A 20,826-nucleotide genomic window follows, 5' to 3' on the forward strand; every position below is an offset into this window, starting at 1 on the left:
TTACCCAGCAGAGTGTGAGATGAGGATCCTCCCCTTGGGTGACATTATAGCATCCCACCCCTGCAGTGTGTGTGACTGTGTGAGCGTGTGCTGCATCAGCAGCACTTTACACCGAGGAGAAAGTATGCAGTCTGCACACGCTCAGTTCACTCACCTGTGTCTATAATGCCCATCACCTTACCTAAGCTCTCCCTGCACCCTGTGTGCTGCTGATCGTTCGGCCACAGAAGGTCAACTTCTCAGAACAAGGACTGCACGGCATATTTTAGATGCTAAAAGGTGTCTGTGGCATCTATAAAGAACAAAACAAGCAAGTCCCAATGCCTTTGAGCCACTGAGCAGATCTTATTTGACCATTTTTGGATCTGGTTTTCCTGCTTAATGTAACCCGGTGATACTCAAAATAAGAGTGAAGAGTCCAAAAACGGCTCTACTCTTCATCACAACTGCAGTTTATCTATGGTCATCAGTCACATTAAATGTTCATTGGCAGAACAAAAATACAGATCTAGCAATAAACTATCATATTGACTTGTGTAATACTGCTTTTAATTATCTATATTTCACTTGAAAAGAAGTTAAAGGGTGAAGCATGATAATGGGTGACACTGATATCAGATTGCAGGGAATAAATGTATTAGTCTTGAACTTATCTCTCTCTCGCTCTCTCCATATGCTCTATTCAGGCAGCATGATGTGATGACAGAACAGCCTGCAACTGGCTGACAGACCCTCACAAAGGGTAAACAGTATTTTGTTTTGTTTTTTTATCAGAAAACCAGTACAGGGAGAAGAAATTGAGATGGCTGATGAATTTAAGTTTCTAGGTGTAGTTCTAGATTCCAGACTTAAATTTAATAAACATGTCAAACAGGTCACAAACACAGTAAAAAGAAATCTCAACAGCTTCATATTAATAAGGCACCATATACCAATAAAAGAAGCACAGCTGTATATGCACGCAATGATTTTTTCACACGTCTTATTGTGTCACAGTGTGGAGCCAAGCCTCCCTGACTGTGATTAAGCCTGTTTCATCCGGGTATAACCAAACATTAAAAATAATGGATAAAAAAAAAAAACCCAGGAGGTGGCACCACTGTCACATATTAAAGCAGTATAATTTGCCCAGCTTTGATAATTTCATAAAATTCTCCTGTTTGAAACGGGTTTTTAAATGTTCACAAAATTCAGCACCAGAAATGTTACGCAAACTTTTTAAAAGACAAACTGGTGGTAGAACCACCAGGGGCTCAGCCAGTGGTAACTGTAAAATTGCCCACCGTAAGACCTCCCTGGGGCGGTCAGCTTTTTCTATATGAGGCTCTCAAATGTGGGATGCACTACCAACTGATATGAAATTAACACAAGACACAAAGACTTCAAACAAAAATATTAAAGAGTGGCTCAAACAAAATCAGAGATGTGAGCACTTTTAACTATTCCATGTTTTGCTGTAAATTTATGAACTATGATGTAAAATTTTACTATTTTGTCTTTTAATTTTGCTTGTTTAATCAATTTTAACTGTCTTTACGCAATTTCTATGTCACCTTGATATCTTTACTTTTACCTTCTTTCATTTTCATTTTCTAAAAGCCTAACCAGGGACAGGAGATGGAAACTAGCAAAAGCTATAATCTCTATATGTGAAACATCCGTTAATTTTAGCTTGTTTGTAACAGGCTGAAGTTTTACTATGTAATTTGCATTGTCCATATCAAATAAACTTAATAAATAAATAAAAAAATACGACAGCATTCAAGTGAGCATTCAAGCTAATAGTAATAAAGGATCGTAATTCAACTAAAATGGATAAAAAGATGTTCAATATCTGAATTACTGGTGTGGATTTAATCATTAAAGTCCCCAAAAAGTCACACGAGTTCCAGGCTTGTTGAAAATGCTGTCGCAATGGATCCAAAGGCATCAACAGTGTTAATAGGAAGGCACAATGGCTACCTTCAGGATGAAAAACAAGTAAGAGGCAATGATTTATGGTTCAAAAGATATCTAAGTTTTGATCAACTGTGTCACCTCTTGTCATGTACGACAGCACCGGTCTGGAGGGCATTTTAACGATCACATACAGAGAAAAAATGTCCTGCTGCAGTGGGTCCGTTGGTTCTTCTTCGGTGCCCTGAAAATAGTAGCCCGTGCACGCAGTGCTTTCCGAACTGATTTCCAGTTTGTAGCGCTAACATTGCGCATGGCTAAATGAAGCAAAATACAAAGCTGAATCAAACGGTATTGGATCGGTGCATAAACTCGTTTACTTGCCGATACCAATACCTGCACTTTAACTAGTATCGAACGTCTTTCTGGTACTGGTATCGGAATCTGAACAACCCTACATAGAACATCTTATCGTAGTACTGTAATGCATCACATCAAAGTATCAAAGCAAGCGTATCGCATTGCATCGTCTTGTAACGCATCACGTCGTATCACATCATATTGCATTGTCACACATGATTTTGCATCGTATCCAGTTATTATATGATATGATTCTGAATAAAACACAAGATCTAGAGCACATGTATCTTTTGTTTTAATCAGAATCATGTCACATCAAAACATATGTCGCATCGTACCTCATACTGAGTCACACTGTAACATATCACATCATATCACGTCATATCCCATAGCATCATATCATATTGTATCTCTCCTTTCACATGGTGTTGTATCATACTGTAACATCTCGCATTTTATCATATAGCATCATATATCTCATTGTATCCTACTGCATGGTATTGTAATGTATTGTATCATATTGTATCCTACTGTATTTCAGTATATTTTGTATCACATCATACTCTATCACATTGCATGATACAGATGTTGTTTTATATAATTTTAGATTGTGCATTATATTGTTTCATGTATCATAATAGCATCCAAAACTTTATTTCATTATACTGTATCAAGTTGTATCATATTGCATCATGTTTTGTCCCTTTGCATGATATCACCTCACATTGCTTAACATATCATTTCACATATCATATCATGCAGCATTGTATAGTATTGAGTCCCATTCTGAAGTGCTCTCTATTTCAAAGACCAGATGATACACCTAAAAGCTATGATAGCGAGGTTATCCTTTGGTGAGGATGACACATGTATGAAGATGTAAGTCACTGTAAAATTTTCAGCCCTTACAATCAAGATTCTACTGACCTGTGTTACCCACAATCCCAGGCAAAAGAAACTCTGATGTCCCATTAGAGCTTCCCCTGGGCAATCTCAGTTAATCGCATCCTTAGTGTTTACTTGCCTTGAACACGCCACACTGCGCCTCAAACCCCTTGCTCTCTTTCTCTCTCTCTCTCTCAGCTCGCACTGAGCTACAGTCTGTTCTGAATACAGAGAGAGAGTGTGTGAACACAGCACAAACACAGAGTTGTCTAAGAATTGAAGACAGACTGCAGCACCCTGTTATCCTTGAGAAAACTGCAAAGAGCCACCTTGAGTTGATAATAATAATGTGCCTGTGTACCTCAGGTATGAAAGGAGGAAATGATCGCATAACATGATGTATGTAAGTGTTAAATGAAGTGAGTCGGACCTTGAAGAGACAGTATCCATGTAACGCATGTGTTTGAGGTTAACATGTGGGTGCATGTTTCCTGCATATCAGCTCTGAGTGTTTATGTAAGTATGTTTCAGGGCAGGAGGCCAACAACTGTCACCAGGATTAACAAGTCTGACTCCAACAATGTCTGACATGTTGCTCATAAAGACAAACACAAGCACACGCACAAGGCCTGGCATTCCTTAGCTTGCTGTGCTGTCATAAACGATTTAATCTGTTTCTTATCTCTGAGGTATTGCCTGTTAACACTAAGAAGTAAAGCTGTGGAATCCTTAATATGCAACAACACAGTGATATATGACACCAAAAAAAAACTTACAAACAGCTGTTAACTTGTGCAACTTTCTCATACACAAAAGATGGATTAGAAATTAAAGTGGATCACACTCCCTAACCTGGTATGAAATCTATTTAAAGCTCCTGTAAGGAATTTCTAACTGGTTGTGGAACAGATTGATACTAATGCTAATGCCTTTAAATGACCTAAAGAAGCAAATGAGACCATTAGAGAGAAAATCGAACATTCCTGTGCAGTTATTTTAAACGTCTATTGCTACTGCTGTGGGGTAGGTGTCGGGCAATTTAAATCCTCTTTGAGAAACATGTTTGATATGAAGAAAAAAGGGGGGATTTTTGTCAAAAATGTTGTCAACAAAAATCTAAATTGCCCTGTTTTTTCCACGGAGGAGGGAGGCTACTATCAGCACAAGCTAAAGTTGCCTTTAGCTAAAGCCAAATTTTACCTAAAATCGGGCTCAAAATCCTGTAGTGTGTAGCCGGCCTTGCAGGAGCATCCGAAGAATGTAAGTCTACAATTCCTTTCTTGGACCTTTAAAAAGTCTGACGCTCCACTTTGTGCAGAGTAAATGATTCCTCATTGCTCATTGGTTTGATCTGTCATTGATTAACTAGTTTAATATTTGACATTTAGGTAGTTCCCTGGCTCTGAATAAACCACAAAGAGCATTTCCTGTTCTTGATGAGGTGTGAAAAAAATGAAACTGAGAATTTGTCATCCTTCTTTCTCAGCATGTTGTTTTCACAGTTCTACACTGCATTTCTAAACTGAGTTTAGCTACTGAATCTCCACAAACTGGAGATGGTGTCACTCTTCAGAATACGATGCCCCCCTTGTGGTCTGCTAACTAAAACAAAATAGAATATCAAAAAGCCCAACAAGTGCCCTCTACACCACACAGATTACATGAAAAATCTATTCTGCTGGGGTCAATCGCATCAGAGAGAATGAGAGGATCCCTAGTCCTTACCAGGGTGACGTACAGTGATCGATATCCTCTTCTCATTAGAGTCTCATGTTTTATCTTCTTCTGTCATACCCCCTATCTGGTAGTTTTTTTCTTTTCAATCCCAGTTTCACTTTGCCACCCTGAGCACTGTAATCTTTACAGGCAGACGAGAGAGAGATTTTCATCAACCACAGACTCCTCCAGAGTGAATAAGAGCAGAGTTAATGATCATTACGGCACCAGAAGGCAGTTTTTCTACTTTTAAAAATGTCAGATCTAGTAGACCAAAATACAGATAAAGGATAAAAGAAACCTAGGGCTGAAAAGACGCAAGAACTACAAATGATGATGAAACCCCTTAAATCTTAAAAAAATGACCAAGGACTTTTTGTGCTGCATGGTAAGGCATTCAATTCATTGAAAAGACCATACAGGCTTGTGCTAAGTTTATATCTAATGCAATTTAAAGCTCCAGTGAGCAACTTTAGGTTTTGGCAACCCCTTTGACAAAATGTCATGTATGCATCTCATAATGCTTTCTTTAAATATTTCCCATCGAAAAGTTTGCCGTGGAAAATAAAATTACACAGCCTTAACTGACAACTACCCCATGACAGCATTGTTTTTCAGACATTTAAAATAAGTATATAAAAATAGTTAAGTTATTCAGCTGATGGTAGCATTTGTTTTTTTGCTTCTAAACATCAATTTTACATTCAGTTAATTTCATGAACAGGAAAAACTACATACAGGAGGTTTAATGTTCATTTAAACCACATGGGTGTTTCCTTGACAATTTACAGCTAACAGCCCACAGAGGCGTCCCTCGACCATAGTTTGTCAACTGCAAAACAGTCTGACTGTGGGTGTATTTCCTCTTTAATAAAGCAGTGAGGCTATATTATGAGAACACACATCTTCCCACGGCTGAAAACATCTTTATTATGAATAACAACATGATGTTTTCTCTGTCAGTAAATCAGCTAATCTTTTATACAGAACCAAATTACACAAAAAGCATTTTGACATAAAAGAGCAGGTCCTGACTGTAATATTTGTTGGATAATTTAAATAAACATAACCTTATTTGCCAATGATCAGGCACTAGGGAAAGCAAAATGCTCTTTAAACAGGCAGAAACCCTTAGCAGAACCAGACTCAATCTTAACAGCCATCTGCCTCGAGCAGAGCGAGAGAGAGCACTGTCAGGTGATGATTTCAATGTTTTGGTTGTTTCACTGCACACTTGGACGACAACAGTGAACACCATAAAAACCACAGAAATAGAATCTGTAAAAATCCCCTCCTGACCAACCTGGCAGGAACAACATCTGAGGGGAAAATAATTACATTTTAGCTCTTCTGTTTTGCTCTGTTCAAGATCAATGAAAGAGAAAATACTCTTCCCAACCACAGCACATCACAGCATTTTCATTCTGTACCAGAATCCTGCTCATTACAAAGCAAGTTTGACATTTAACAAACGTTCACAGCAACACTCTCTTCCTGCAGGCTCCACTCTCAGCGTAACACTCGGAGGTGTGCGTCTCAGATGGACAGGGGTGTCAAACAGGGCGTGAGGGTAATTGTAAAAACCTGGGGTGCAGAGCCAAACGCCGCACTGTTTGCCTACCAATGATGGGGCTGTGATTCCTGCTTGTTGAAGCCTAAGTGAGTGTGAAATGTGTGTAGTCTGCTAAACGACAACTTGACAGCCTATGATGACAGTCTCACTTTCACAGCGGTCGGACAGAATGCGATTATACTGGATCCTTTCTGCAGCAGCACCTCCAGGCCCGGTTCAGCAGCATCACTGTGTCCTGTATCAATCCAGACGCATTATGAGCAGCTTTTAATGAGCGCTGAATTACAAGCAGCTGTTCAGCCTCTCCCCCGCCTGAATAGAGAATAGTTCAGGTCATACTAATGACTTCTACAAAGTTATTCTACCACAAGGTGTAATGAGGTAAAAGCCTATGGAGTGAACAGGCCAGAGGCTCAAACTGGTGATTGGAAAAGCTCTGCTTCCTAATGCAGCTGGCTAATACTGAAAGGAATAGCCTAATACTACTGAGTTAAACACTGCATTTTCTCCCCTATAGAGTTAGATGAGAGGTTTGACAGAAATCTCAATCAGTAAAGCCAAAGCCAGGAGATGGATATTAGTCATCATGACTGGAAATGATACAATAAAAAGTAATTTAATTATGGACAACTGAGGGCAGCATCTGCTTTTGCATGCTTGATGTCAGTAGCTGGAAAAGAAGCTCTGATTATTGTCCCTTTTAACTTTACTACCTTAAAAGTTAAGTAGTCAGCCTGTGGAGAATCAAAGAAAGACAGAGATAACTATGCAAACTTAAAGATAATATCTTTATGTTTCTTAAAAAAGACTTACTTGTGCCAAACCCACCTTTATACCTACGGATAGCACTAAAATGTCAAATTAAAGCAACAAAAAACACGACATGAAAAAGGCACTAACTTGGATGGACCGCAAGTAGATACAAATAAATTTGCTTATAGTTAAAATCATTTGAGAGATTTTCAGATTTAGCTGGCTCAGAAGTTGTCAAAGCCTTGACTCTTGGATAGCTAAATATTTGGACAGCTTGAGCGCGATCTGTTCAACAGAGAGGCGTGTGAGCAAAAGGCCAAAGCAAACTCCTTCTCTGGACTTGTTGACGCCGTTTGGCGAACTGCTTTGTGACCCGTTTGCTCCTCACTCACTCATCTCTCGTCTTACGTGCGACAGCTGCATGTACCCGGCCTTGTCTCCATCCAAATACCAGCATTAGCGGCATGCTATGAATACTGAGGTTTAAATTGTCACAAAGCATCTGCCATGCTGCCACACATTCACTCAAAGAGCCACACACCAACATCAAGACCTGACCCTTTGAAGCATGGGTGTTTTAAGCCGTAAGATCCTGCTGTGTGTTATCTTAAAAACATGATACAATCTCATGAAAACAGAAAAGATCCAGGGATGTTTTGCATCGGGAAGATCCTTTTGTTTTCATGCTTGACTCAAACACAGGGTGTGGGATGGCCATACGGGGAAATAAAGCTCATTTTGGGTTTGGCTATGGATGAGTATTTATTTATTCCTGTTTAAGATGTAAGGGGAAACAGATTTTACTAATGTTTAGCTAAAAACAAGGAAGTGCAGTGGAAGCAAGGGGGAAGCTGCAACAAAGTGCAAATTGTGTTTGGTGGAGTGAATGTCAACTTCTGTGAAAGCTGCAGGGTAGATGAGGCTGCCAACAGCTCCTATTCAATAACCGAACACATCAACACAGGCTGAGGGAGGGAGGGGGCATCCATTGGTGGCATTTAGTTCTATCTGGTGAGAGAGAGGGAGAGACTTTATGGTGGAAAAGGAGAAGTCAAAAAGATTTGACAGAGCGATAAAAAAGTGGTGTTTATTTTTGCTGGGTCATTATTTTGAACTTCTCACAATTACAGAAATAGATGTTCGTATGTAGGTGTGAAAGCTTCTGTTTCTTCATATTACATGTGCATGTATATAGTATGTGTGAATTCATGTGTAAAAGAATGCTATATGGAAAGAAAGGCCATGGACATGTCAGAATGAATGAGGAGGATGGATCTGCTAATGCATGTGTGAAGATATCCAGAGGGCTCTGCAACATCCACACACATGATTGTCCATGCTGTAAGATGTGTGTGTTAGTGTGTGTGTGACTGCAAGTAAAACCAGTCTATCTGTCACTGTCCCTATGGGGGAAGTTGATTTGCATCTGAACAATATGTGCAGGCGTATCTGACTGGAAGTAATGCCGATCAAATAGTTTCTCATAAATATTCTCGTGGACCTTTAAAATACATGAGGAAGAATGCCACACAATACCAATGTTTGATTTGAAAATACAAACACATTGTACAATGTCTGAAGGGAGGAGATATTAAAGATATTTAAGCCTCAGAAGCCTTTTATAACTTAAGAAAGCTAATGGTAAGTTTGTGTTGGCTTTGGCGCCCCCTGTGGACAAAGTGGTACGTCTTATCTTTTTTGTTTGTCCTTTCCTCTACATGTGTAGCTCAGGTTTCTGACCAAAAATCCCCCATCAGAGGTGTTACTTACATCGTTACAGTCAAAAATGTAAACAAAAGGCCTCATTTACACAATAATGCTAATTTCCAAAAACAGCAGCCTCAATGTGGCTGACTGTTTCCATGACAATGGCACTTTTGGGTGCCTGACACTACTAATTTTGTTGTCATGTGTACTGGCAGGAGTACTTCTGTACTACATGCTTCATATTTTGAGTGCCTATGTGTGCAACAGTACTGGCAGGAATACTAAAATAAAGTCTTCTACTGGTGCACTTAAAGCCGCTGAAGACTTGTGAAAGGTTTGGACACTTTGCAATCAACCTGCTGAGCCAAATGATCTGGATCTGTTAAATGAGACATATTTCCTGTCAAAACAAGAGAGAATTGAGGTCAATGAGATCAACATCAGGTGAGGAAATATGGAAGATCAGAGTTTAATGTGCTAAAACATGTCAAAACTGTACTGAAATTAACCGGACTGCTGTTTCTCTGTGAGTTTTAAGTCTTTTTTCCTTTTTGTCTGAATATTTCACTACTTTTGGGTCACAAAAGTAGCTTAAGAATTAAGAACATTCATATTTTTGACTATGAATGCCAAGCATAGTCATAGATGGCTCAAAACATGGGCTTTTTGGTAGCATTTCTCTATGCGGAAGTCACTTCCCCAAGGGGAAGTAAGTACAAAATGACAGTGTGTGATAGGGGGCATCACTACCCTGTCTAGATTAGTGCTGTGCACCTTTGGTATTCTTTATTTGAAGTTTAGTATATATCAATAATGTAAATTATCAGAAATATGCTATTGGAAAACTGCAAGACTTGCATACATGCACATTATGGTTCCAGTCAATAGCCATGGCGAACTCATGAGCTCTGATTGTGTTACCAGCTCCCAGTTGCCATCTTCTTAAAATTCACTCTCTCTTTAGTTTAAGGTCATTTAAGGCTGTCAAATGGTCAAACATTGGCCATTTTGTATATTAACACCTCACTGCTGTGAAGTAGGATGCAAGAATGTGTGTGTTGATTCATTATAAAGTCACACTGCCAGTTACTGGCCTGGCATGCAGAACAGTGTGCATGACTGCCATTATCAAAAAGTTGCCTGGACAGAGAACTTTATTTAAACTAAAAGCCAAATATGATTTTTAATAGTTCCCCTGTAAATACAGCCACAGCCGGTTTCTGTTTCATTTCAGCTGACACATACCTCACTGCAGTAGGCTAGTTTTAGCCATTAAAATAACTCTACAAGAGTAATCCATCCTTATGCAGATTGTCTAATATGTTTCTGTAGCTCATAAAGAGGCATCATGATTAATTTCAGTCTGATTCATAACAAGCTAGAAAGTCATGACAGGAGCTTTAACCTGCATTTTTCATAAACCTGGACAGCATTAATTTTTGCTATAAAAAATCACAATGCAGCAGGTTTAACTGTTGTTAAAAATGACTCAAGTGAAAACAAATGACAGACCAAGATAGCAGCGGAGCATTAATTAATGAAAACAGGCAACGTACAGTATTTTGGTAGAAGGCAACAAGTCCCTGTTAGAGCTCGTCAGTCACCGCCGCTCATTTTTTGCTCTCCTGTGACCACAGAAGCAGCCGCAGTCCCAACTACACAAACCTCTCTGTCACTGAAGTTTCCCACTGCCTCTTCTCAGACACACAAATACACAAACGCACTCTCTCTCAGGACAGTGCAGCAGTTAAACAAGCTAGATAAGACCTCTGTAACACATCACATGTAAAACACTGACAGAAGACGCGAAAATAGCGCTTACCGGAGAAAGGACTATCCAGAAGCCAGCATTCAGTCAGTGGCTGTTTTCACACAAACTGTTGGGATTAGTTCGGTTTATCCTTCGTCTGAAGCTAACGGTGCTAGCATGAAGCAGCGAGAGCGTTGGGTGGTCTCTAAAACGCTTCAGAGAGAGATGGGACTCCTTCTTCAACCTGCACACATTGCTGGACAGCAGAGGCTCGGAGCTGTTCATCTCAGTCTGCTCCTCTCTGAAGCTGCTCTGCTCCGCCAGCCAGGACGCTGCCAGGAGGAGGAGTGCCGGAGAGCTGCCTCGCGAAGCTTCATGGGAAATGGAGTTCAAGATAACTAAAGACGAGCAAACTCACGTTTAGGACTGAATGAGCTTGATTTTATCGCCTCACAAGCTGAAATCTTAAAGTTTTCTAGAACATAAAATGGTAGGAATTATTTTTTATCAAATTGATCAGGAAACGTTAATTTGGTCTTCTAAATGACTAATTAGGCTAAAAAAAGAGAATGTATGAGTGAGGTTGATTCATTGTTTATTAATAAGGATTCCCATTAGCCTTAACGCGGCCACAGCTACTCTTCCTTGAGTGCACAACATAATTAAATTGATTGCTACAAATATTTATACAAAATTAAACACAGTAAAGTAAAACATGCATTAAGGTTAATCACTCTCATCAAACACTTACAACTATAACCAGCACCTAAAGCCATGTGCATGTTTTCAAGTATCTGTGGTACTAAGGCTTCATCATGGGGCCTGATGTGCCACAACCTGGGACTGGAGGGGGGGCATTAGTTGCTCAGCAGTCAAGGTCAAGCTCGACAGCATCACTTTTGTCCAGGCCTTTTAACCCCTGTAAAACATCCAGACACGCCAGTGGTTTTTGGGCCCTTGGGATGTCCACAGCACAACCAGGGGTTCATGGCAACCCTGCCACCTTCTCGGCAGTATAGGCCATGCTTACTTGCCACATCAACTTAAGGCCACACATACTGGAGGATAAAGAGGAGAGCTTTCTAGGGCCTAGCCCAATTTGGGGGCCCATGGAAGTCAGCAAAATGGTCATTGTAAAGTTAAGCTGTGATAACCGTATTTTATTTTTTACCCAAATAATAATTAAAGCAACAAATATATTTTATTCATTTGTGCTGTAATATGCCACATTTTTCAAAATTTAAACTCCTTTTGAAAAAAGAATTAAAATGGGAGAAAAATTGTTAAAAATAGGTGGAAAAGGTGGTGAAGTCAGATTTAAACAATTGGAAAAATGGGTGAAAGTTGCAAAAAATAGGCAGAAAGTGGCAAAAATTGGTCAAAATGTGCATAACAAAAGTGTAATGTGTTTAAAATGGGCAAACACAGGTGTGAAAAGTGGTGAAAATTGGTTCACAGTTACATTAATGTGTCATGAAGTGGAAGTTGATTAAAGTGGCAAAAAACGCGCAGAAAAAGTGGTGGAAATGGTTAAGCAGGGTCAGGAAATTAATGGGCTTACAGCAGTACACACTTTGAAGAACCATGCATTTTATTTCCTCCAATATGGCAATGAAAATGTCAAAGTGTGTTTCTAAAGGCCTGTGGCCACTTCATGAAAATACAGGCATTTTGATTGTTTTTTTATTGCTTTTGAGATATATCTTGCTAATTCTATGGCTGAACAAATCCCAAAGCAATCATAGGGTCTTCAAATGTTTGCTATTATATCAGCACACTTTGACTGGGGTGACGAGAGATTTCTCAAATTTTGAAAAGGTGCCTCAACAGGAAAAAGGTTGAGAAACACTGCTTTAAAGTAATGAACTGTCCAAAAGATAAACGGATTCAAAACAGAAGAATAAATACATTTTGGAGCTCAACAGACCAGCTTTCTATTTCATTTTTAATGAATCTGTCACATGTACAGTTATATTCACATACAGACTGTCCCAGGACTCCTGATATCTGGAAAAGAAAAACTTAAGTCATCTCTGGTGGAATGAATGTGTAGTTGCTCTGCTACTAAAGTGCCACTTCCTAGCAAACTGTATTCTCCTCCTGGGGGAAATACCTTTTCTTTAACTGTAAATGCAGCAGCACTTCCCAAGAATCCTCTTGAGTGTTCTTACATGCATTGTTAAAATCTTTCCAGACTCCAGTTTCACACCTAAATTGTGTCACCCAATGTATTTAGATAGCAGACAAACTCTTATACATTATAAAACAATGGTGGTGCATGCTGTAACAATGAGAAACACAACAGTTTTCTTTGAGGTCAGCAGTCCCCTTGTGGATTCATTGTTCCTCAGTGCCCTTTTCCTGTAGTCTTATTGCAGAAAATAAATGAAACCACTCTTTATAAGTGTCTTTGTGTGTGTGTAATGGGTGTAGGGAGTGTATAGGAAATGCTTCTGCCTCTCAGTAGCTGCGTGTCTAAATTTAGCGGCCTGTGCCTCCACTGTCCAACCATTGTAGGCAGGGCCGGACTGTCGGCTGATCAGGAAAGAGACTTGAGGCGGCTGAAGTTAGATTGTAAATGAGCTCTGCTGGGCTGATCTGAGAATAACACTTTTTTTTTCCACAAATGTGCACCCAGAAAAACACAGAATGGCTAAGAATATCCAGCAATACAGAGTAGAGGTCAAGGAAGTGTAAAGTAATGCAGCGATTTCTCTAAAAAGTGGGTGGATGATTTGATTAATATGCAAAGCTTTGCTCTATTTTCTTGATTCTTTTCTTTTTTCAAAATAAGTAATTTAGAGGGATTCTTACTGAGAGAATACATCAGCCAAAGGTAAACACACGCTCAAACTGAAGATTTATTTTCACACCCTCCCCTGGATAAATTGCTGTTTTGATTTGATGCTGCAAACTCCTCTATAATATACTAACTCATTTCACGCAAGCAATAAATATTGTGATTAAATTTGACAGAAGTGCTACCACAGTCAAAATTTTAATGCATTTCCATTCCAGGCTTGTTATTTTTATTCATAACCTAACAGGCTTTTGAGCCTTTTTTCATCTTCTGAGTGCAGGAAACAGCACAAGCTGGGGACCAATGTCCAATCTTTGTCTATTTGATTATGAGATGTGTCTGTTTGATTGTCTATTTGGAGAGCAGCACCTCCTTTATTGACTTAGTGCCTGACAGAAACCCCCACCACACACTAAAGCACGCACACATCCACTCCTAACGTAATTCTGCGTTGTGACACTTGTTTGTCAGATGATTACAGGAGGGTGCCACAGTCAGTTTCCCTTTGAGATAGCTTTAATGAGCGTTGTCATGTCTTTGTGAATGGAAGGGGCATTCACCCTGCGGCGCTGGCATTTGAATTATCTATTAAGGCTGCAAATCTGGTGTATTGCATGATTAAAAGACACCTGACTTCACTAGAAGAATATGGATATGCTGCAATGCTTCCAGTAGAATTTCAAAACTAAACCAACAAAAACAGCAGGCTTCAGTCCTCTTTATGGAGACAGAAGGTGAACAGTATCACAGCCAATAAATTTCATGCATCACCTCACATACTGTCAGTGCACCAACATTGAAAGAGAAAGTAAAAGATACAAGTCAAATCAGTCAGGGGAGTTTGAACAAGACAAAAAACCCCTGCTATTCATCTGGAGGTATAATTGCATGAAGGATCAAAAACAATGAATAGTTTATAAAGAAACTGACAAACCAATAACTCATGAACCTGTATGTTAAACGATACTTAAATGAGCAGATTCGTCATAATTAGCATTTCTTACACCACATATTCATAAAGCCAGCATGGCTAAAATTAAATTTGTATGTATGCCCTTCTCAATTATACTTAGACGTCTATTTCCGTGTCATCTGTAGTTATGTGGTAAGGTTCTTCTTTAATCCTGTAGCGCACTCTTGCGGCCGAAACAGGAAGCACCAGTGACCGTCATAGCCTAGTGGCCGAGGTCACCACAGAAAAATATGGCGGCGCCCAGCAAAGCTACCGTGGTCTTGAAGGCTGTGAAGAAAATAGCGATTCAGTTTTGCCCGTTTGAGTCAAATGTCAGGTCCACACGGTAAGAAATATCTGCTTGTTGTCTTTTTCTGTTGTAGCTGTTTTTATCAGTCTAGACTGTGTGTAAACGGCTGTGTGAGCCGACCGTTGACGTTTGCTCCACCAGTCACTATCAGAGGATAAAAACGTTACCTACGTGCAGTTGAATCATTAAAACGTGTTTATGAAGATTAGCAATTTACGGTTTATTAACATCTATCAACACTGGTGTGCTTCGAGGGTCAACACGGTAAACCTACCGCGTAAAGACTTCCTCTACTCAGTATGTAAACACTCTCACAACAGCCCTCATTTAAACATTTCTTTCCCACTGTTCTTGTAAAGCCTTTAAAGCTTTACTAATGTACACTGTAAATGTGGGATGCAGGAGACTGGATTTTTGCAGGTATTCGATATTTTCATTTAGACGGTAATGATGTTGATACCAAAGTTAAGATTTTACTTCATCTGACATAGATTTGTAAATCCTACCAAAAAAATCGCACTTATTTTGAAATATGGCAGATATTTACATCTGATAAAGGCGGACACTTAGAGCCAATAGCAGAAACGTTCAATGCAAATATTGTTAATTAACTGATAAATGCTGATACCAATATCATGCTGATAATAATGATACTGGTGTTCCTTCTGTAAATGAAATGCTAATACATCTTTTATCTGCATTTTTCCTGCATATTGTCTGTACTAGGAATAAAAGTAGCAATATACCAAATTCACATTACAAAGCATGTTGCAATACTGGGTTCATGTTACTGTACTATCAAGATTATCTACTTTTGAATAAATGATATACAGCGAACCAACAAACCCTGTTGTTCGTCAAACTGAAACCCCTGAGATTCAAGGACCTGGTTGACCCTGATACTATACAGATCATGTACAAACTTAAAAATAACTAACTGTCAAAAAGTGTTCAAAGGTTTTTCCACTAGAGGGAGAGTAAATACAAACTCAAAGGGATATTTATGTCCAACAAACAAAATGGGTTAGTCTATGAAACAAGTGTAGTGAAGAAATGAATGAAACTTTAGGAAGGTTCAAACTAATCTTCAAAAAACAACATATTTAGTATAAAAAACAGAAGAGCAAAGAGTACATTTGTAACATTATCTTTACTGTTAATCCACTGACTGGTGTTAATGTACAAAAAAAGATGTTGAATTTTATTGCTTTGGGTTATCATCCTTTAAACGACTCAAGTTCATTATTTTGATAAAATGGATAGGACTAGATAAGTTGCTAACTTCATAAGAACAGAAATTCTCAATAAAGAGGACTGTATGGATGCAGTGGTTTTCTGGTGTGGTTTTCTTCTTTTCCTTTTTCTTTTTATATTTCTGTTTTGTTACTGCTATCATTTTGAAGATCTTCGCAATAAAAAGTCACGTAAAATTATTTTTCTCAACTATTGATTATCTGACACATGATGCTTATTTTTCTTACAAACACTCTTTGTGCCCCACAGGGAGTTTTTGGCCATGGTTGGTTCAGAGAAGGCCAGAGCTACAAACATGAACTGTGAGGTGATATCTACAGTGAAACATGACAAATCTGAACCTGTAGTGGATGTAACTTTTGGTAAGTTTTACCTGGTTATTAAAATATTTAGGCTACGGTTTGTAACAGTGAGATTTTTAGGAGCATTTATGTATGTAACTATAGTTGCCCTTTTCTATTAAGATTCCTGGAATTGTTTAATATAGTAGATATGTATGTTCGCTATCAGTCAAACAAATTTGATATTTGGTATCCAAATAGAGCCAGTGTGTGTTGTTTGCTCAGGTGTGTGTACTGCACTAATCTAGAATTCACTTATCAGTTCATGCCTTGTAAAATAACAGATGCAGATACATTTTGTAAGATATTGTCAAAAAAAAGGTGTTGAATTTCTCTCAAAGGGAGAGTGGTAAAGAAAAGGTTTCACAGTTACAACATTAGGAAGTTTTAAATGAGAGAGAGAAAGTGAAAAGGAGATGGATGCCAAACATCCACAATCATGGGACACTATTGAAAAAAGAGATTTTTAATCTCAATGAGGTTTTCTCCTGGTTAAATAAAGGTTTAATATTTTTGATAATTTGATAATTAATTAATTAATATTGATATTTTTTATGAGAATGTCTTCAGAGAACAAATATATTTGATCTTAATATATCAATGTCCTCAGCTTTACAGAAATGATTTCTTTAATTTTTACCCTCTGAAAGTAGCCATGTGTGACTACAGACTCCTGTTCGGTCTACGTCTGCTATGTCCCTAAAAATGTCACTACAGTGTACCTGTAATGATTAATGGGACATGAACAAGTTGCATCATCATTGCTGCATCAGTTTTGTCTTGAATAAAGAAAAACTTTTCTGTATGGGCACAGTACAACAGCCAGCACTTATTCTTTGCACTTTAAGAATAAGTCCTGTAATTCCATACTGATATTTGAACTTGATGACAGCATGCAAAAAGTCACACCCAATGAGTTATTCAGTTCTCAAATATGAAAAAAATCTGCCACAAGCCAGCAGATGTTTTTCTCTTGTGGTTTACCTGACATGTACTCAGACTAACTTTTCACCTCTTTACTTTTTGTACTCCTTGAAAAAAAATGAGTCCTTTTGAGTCATCTCATTGTGTCTTTGTTTTCAGTGGATGGAGAGAGGCTGGTGATGAAGGGTGCAAAGCTGACCAAAAGTGAGATGATGAGTGCGTTTCAGAAACGGTGCCAAGCCAAGGACCCACAGGCAAAACCTGGAGCGAAAAAATAACCATAATCAAATCTATTTTTTTGTGTTGCATTTTTTCTCTATGTTTAGGTATATTATAAATGTTTATAATAAAATTATTTCATTTGAAAGCAAGAGTTTGTTGTTAATTCATCTTTGAACTTTGCATTGATTTTGATGTGATGCAATTTGGACAGGGATTATGATGAGTCAGCTTGTCCACTTCCACTGAAATCAGATTTCTAATTCTTCATCCGTTTCATGATTTAAACCCACTAGATCTTCTTTACTGTCTGTATAACTTTTGTACTCTTAAACAAAAAAAGAAATCTTCTTGTTATGATGAAATAGTTTGAACAAAGATTAACTCCATGAGCTATTCATATTGATGTACCATATTGAGTAACTGCTCAAAAATTACTGTGATCAGTACAGGGCCATGATGTCCTTGCATAATGTACTGTTTTCCTGATAACACAGACCATCCAGGGTTCTAGTCAACATTATGCAAGCTCTAACCTTTGACACAGCAGCCTCAAATGTAATTTGGCACAGAGTTTTATATTTAGCGCTACTTGAAGAGAAAAAAGCTTCAAAAGAAGTCCTACATATCTGAAATCCAGTTCCCTCCTTGCATTACTGGCAAAGAAAAGAGTTGGACGTTTGTGAGGTATTAACCTCTGTAAACATTTTTATATCATACGTTGTAACTAAATGCTTGACTTGTATGATGTATTATTTCTAGTACTAGTCTTTTTGTTTAGATTTTTTATTATTTTTATCCTGTAACTTGACATCATTGTAAATGAGGGAAACCTCAATGATCCTTGAGATTTAAATAAAGGTTGATGATGATGATGATGACAACCAATATTAAAAATTTCAACAGCAGAAGAGTGAAAAATAGGCTACCAATTTCCCTAATAGCATCGAAAAAAATTAAAAGAAAACATTTTGCAACTTTTATGATTAAATACTTTTGGAAATCCTTTTTTAAAAAATGAGATAAAACCTATGGAAGTAGTTTAGGTCTTGAGGCGGGTCTTCAGTGCTCTTCTGTGTGACGTAGCGCGCTATGATTGGCTTCTCCTGCATTGCTGGACATCGCGCTGGCCCTTTAAAACCGCTCCGAGTCTGTTCCCACAGTGGAGTTGAGTCCAGAGTCATTCAGCAGGTCCTTGTGGAGGATATCACCTCAAAAACTGCAAACATGGTTGAGAAGTTTGTTGGGACGTGGAAGATGGTTAACAGCGAGAACTTTGACGACTACATGAAAGCAATTGGTAGGAAAGACTTTGCTTAAAGCGCATTTACGGAGAATACATCACTCTGCTGTCACACGTTGTTACCCACAATTTATTGTACATTTGAGTGATGCCATCGTTTTATAACGGTTCATTGTATTTCAAAGTTGTGCATGCAGGGTCCGGTTGAATGTTTGCATAGAAAACATCAAATAAGCTAATAAACGAGGCCTCCAAAAGCTGTATAATGTGAATGACGTTTCCCTCCCACTGCGCAGGTGTAGGATTTGCGACCCGGCAGGTGGGGAACAGGACCAAACCCAATCTGATAGTGACTGTGGAGGATGATGGGAAGGTTTGCATGAAGTCTCAGAGCACCTTCAAAACCACTGAAATCAAGTTTAAACTCAACGAGCCCTTTGAGGAGACGACTGCTGACGATAGGAAGACGAGGGTTAGTTTCATCAAAGGACACTAAAAAAATCTCAGCCTCTGTCTCTCTGTGCTGGAGTTAACAGCTTGTGTGTGTTGTGTGCCCTACAGACCGTGGTGACTCTGGAGAATGGGAAGCTAGTGCAGAAACAGAGCTGGGATGGCAAAGAGACAAATATTGAGAGGGAGATCACAGATGGGAAATTGATAGCGGTAAGGATTACACTTCTGACTTTTATTTAGTACAAAAAGTAGAAAACTTTGTTATAAGTAAGCTGCTCTTCACTCACACTTTAAAGTAGTTTGATATGAAATGAGATCACTCATAATCCTTACCTTGCACATTTTTTTTACTATTTAATGTAAATTTTTACACAATTGATGCCTTTTCTAATCTCAATTTATAAACTCTTAAACCTACTTTTGTTTGAGAGAATAACCCTGCATATAAAGGTAGAATAAACAACAGGAAATCCACATGGAAAGGGGGAAAGCCTCATCATTCAGTCCTAGAAACAAAGCACCAACCAAAATGAGTGCAGTTACACGAGATTATGATAGTTCAATAGATGAAAGTACACTCAGTTCTGTCTAGAAATACCAACAAATGAACTGGATGATATCAAAGATTAACCGCAAAGTGAGTTATGTTTAAATATAATGTTGCTTGTGCAAACCTGTATTTGCAATTATTCTCTCTCTCCCTCCGCAGAAATGCATAATGGGAGAAGTGGTGGCAGTGAGGACATATGTAAAGGAGGCGTGATGTCGTCCTTTCAGCCCTCTCCTTGGATGCATTGCTGGATGACAGGCTCAGTTCAATGAGCATATAATACCAAGCTATAAAGTCATGGCGTGTTCTGCTCTATTTCTTTACTCACCTTCACTGTGTTGCCAAAATTTGAAATTTCTGTGCCTTTGTTCTCCAACATGATACATTTGGGTTCATTTGGAATTGTTGTGATTGATTTGAATAAAACTGAGATTTGTCAAAGTGGTGTCTTTGAGAGTTTATTGTACGTCTTGTGAGTGAATCAGTTAGCTCTCATTACTATTTCTGGAGCATGCTGAGGAATGCTGCTTTAAAGGGAACATGCCAGTTAATCTGACAAGCTTATTTCCAGATATTAATGGTTTATTCCCATGCTTTGTGGCTATTTCTGCAATTATTCCAGATGCAGTAACTGTTTCCAGCCACTTTGGCTTGTCCACTTCTTTCACGCTGCCTTATTTTGACCTGTGAACAAAAGACTCAAACATAGTCTCAACTTAAAGGTCAAAAAGTTATCCCTCAGCCGTTGTGGTGATGTATGATGTGTGCTGGCAGGGACTCCATGAGGAATGTGAACTCCTTTTAGAAGTCAGAGGAGCATCATGCAGGGAGGTCAGCGGGGAAATGTTCCCCCTCGGACATTTCCCATTACTTTGTGTACTGGCGGTTGTATGTTCAGTACATGGAGACATGAAAAGTATTATGGGTCGTCCCCACCCTTTGGCTGCTGGTCAAGTGTTTTTCTATGTGTTTTGGTGGGGGAATTGTTCCAGAGGCCGCGTCTACTTTCCCAGGACAGGAAAAGGAGGACGATAGCACTGATTGGAGGTAACAACTAAAACAGCTGAAACAGGTGGAAATATGGGCCAGCGTTGGTGTTCCCCTCAGTATGGACAATGGTGCTTAAAAAGTCAAGGACAG

General features: G+C 38.8%; 3 protein-coding genes across 4 annotated transcripts in view; 2 read left to right on the plus strand and 1 right to left on the minus strand.

Moving 5' to 3' along the window:
• The window catches only part of pag1 (phosphoprotein membrane anchor with glycosphingolipid microdomains 1), an 89,906-nt gene extending 78,968 nt beyond the window's left edge, over positions 1–10,938 (minus strand). For both annotated transcript variants that reach the window (XM_041809161.1, XM_041809162.1), the window contains exon 1: positions 10,713–10,938. The gene's annotated coding sequence lies outside the window, so the exon portion shown is untranslated. The remainder of the gene's footprint in view (positions 1–10,712) is intronic.
• A 3,664-nt stretch (positions 10,939–14,602) lies between these two features.
• Positions 14,603–17,592, plus strand: mrpl53 (mitochondrial ribosomal protein L53). The gene is made up of 3 exons (XM_041809831.1): positions 14,603–14,738; positions 16,206–16,318; positions 17,381–17,592. Exons 1-3 carry the CDS (start codon positions 14,644–14,646, stop codon positions 17,497–17,499), a joined length of 327 nt encoding a protein of 108 aa, XP_041665765.1. The 5' UTR covers positions 14,603–14,643; the 3' UTR covers positions 17,500–17,592.
• A 919-nt stretch (positions 17,593–18,511) lies between these two features.
• On the plus strand, positions 18,512–20,127 carry fabp4a (fatty acid binding protein 4a). Its single transcript, XM_041809990.1, has 4 exons — positions 18,512–18,740; positions 18,980–19,155; positions 19,245–19,346; positions 19,846–20,127. The coding sequence occupies exons 1-4, from the start codon at positions 18,533–18,535 to the stop codon at positions 19,897–19,899; spliced, it is 540 nt and encodes a 179-aa protein (XP_041665924.1). The 5' UTR covers positions 18,512–18,532; the 3' UTR covers positions 19,900–20,127.
• The last annotated feature ends 699 nt before the right edge of the window (positions 20,128–20,826 follow it).

Source organism: Cheilinus undulatus, linkage group 16 (genome assembly GCF_018320785.1).
Source record: "Cheilinus undulatus linkage group 16, ASM1832078v1, whole genome shotgun sequence".
Lineage (NCBI taxonomy): Eukaryota > Metazoa > Chordata > Actinopteri > Labriformes > Labridae > Cheilinus > Cheilinus undulatus.

Bases quoted from the DNA above. Each gene is read 5' to 3' on its own strand.
- mrpl53 (XM_041809831.1), top strand. From the start codon at position 14,644: ATGGCGGCGCCCAGCAAAGCTACCGTGGTCTTGAAGGCTGTGAAGAAA. The intron at 14,739-16,205 runs GTAAGAAATATC...TGTGCCCCACAG, and splicing joins TCAAATGTCAGGTCCACACG to GGAGTTTTTGGCCATGGTTG. The intron at 16,319-17,380 runs GTAAGTTTTACC...CTTTGTTTTCAG, and splicing joins TGTAGTGGATGTAACTTTTG to TGGATGGAGAGAGGCTGGTG.
- fabp4a (XM_041809990.1), top strand. From the start codon at position 18,533: ATGATTGGCTTCTCCTGCATTGCTGGACATCGCGCTGGCCCTTTAAAA. The intron at 19,156-19,244 runs GTTAGTTTCATC...TGTGCCCTACAG, and splicing joins CTGACGATAGGAAGACGAGG to ACCGTGGTGACTCTGGAGAA. The intron at 19,347-19,845 runs GTAAGGATTACA...CTCCCTCCGCAG, and splicing joins CAGATGGGAAATTGATAGCG to AAATGCATAATGGGAGAAGT.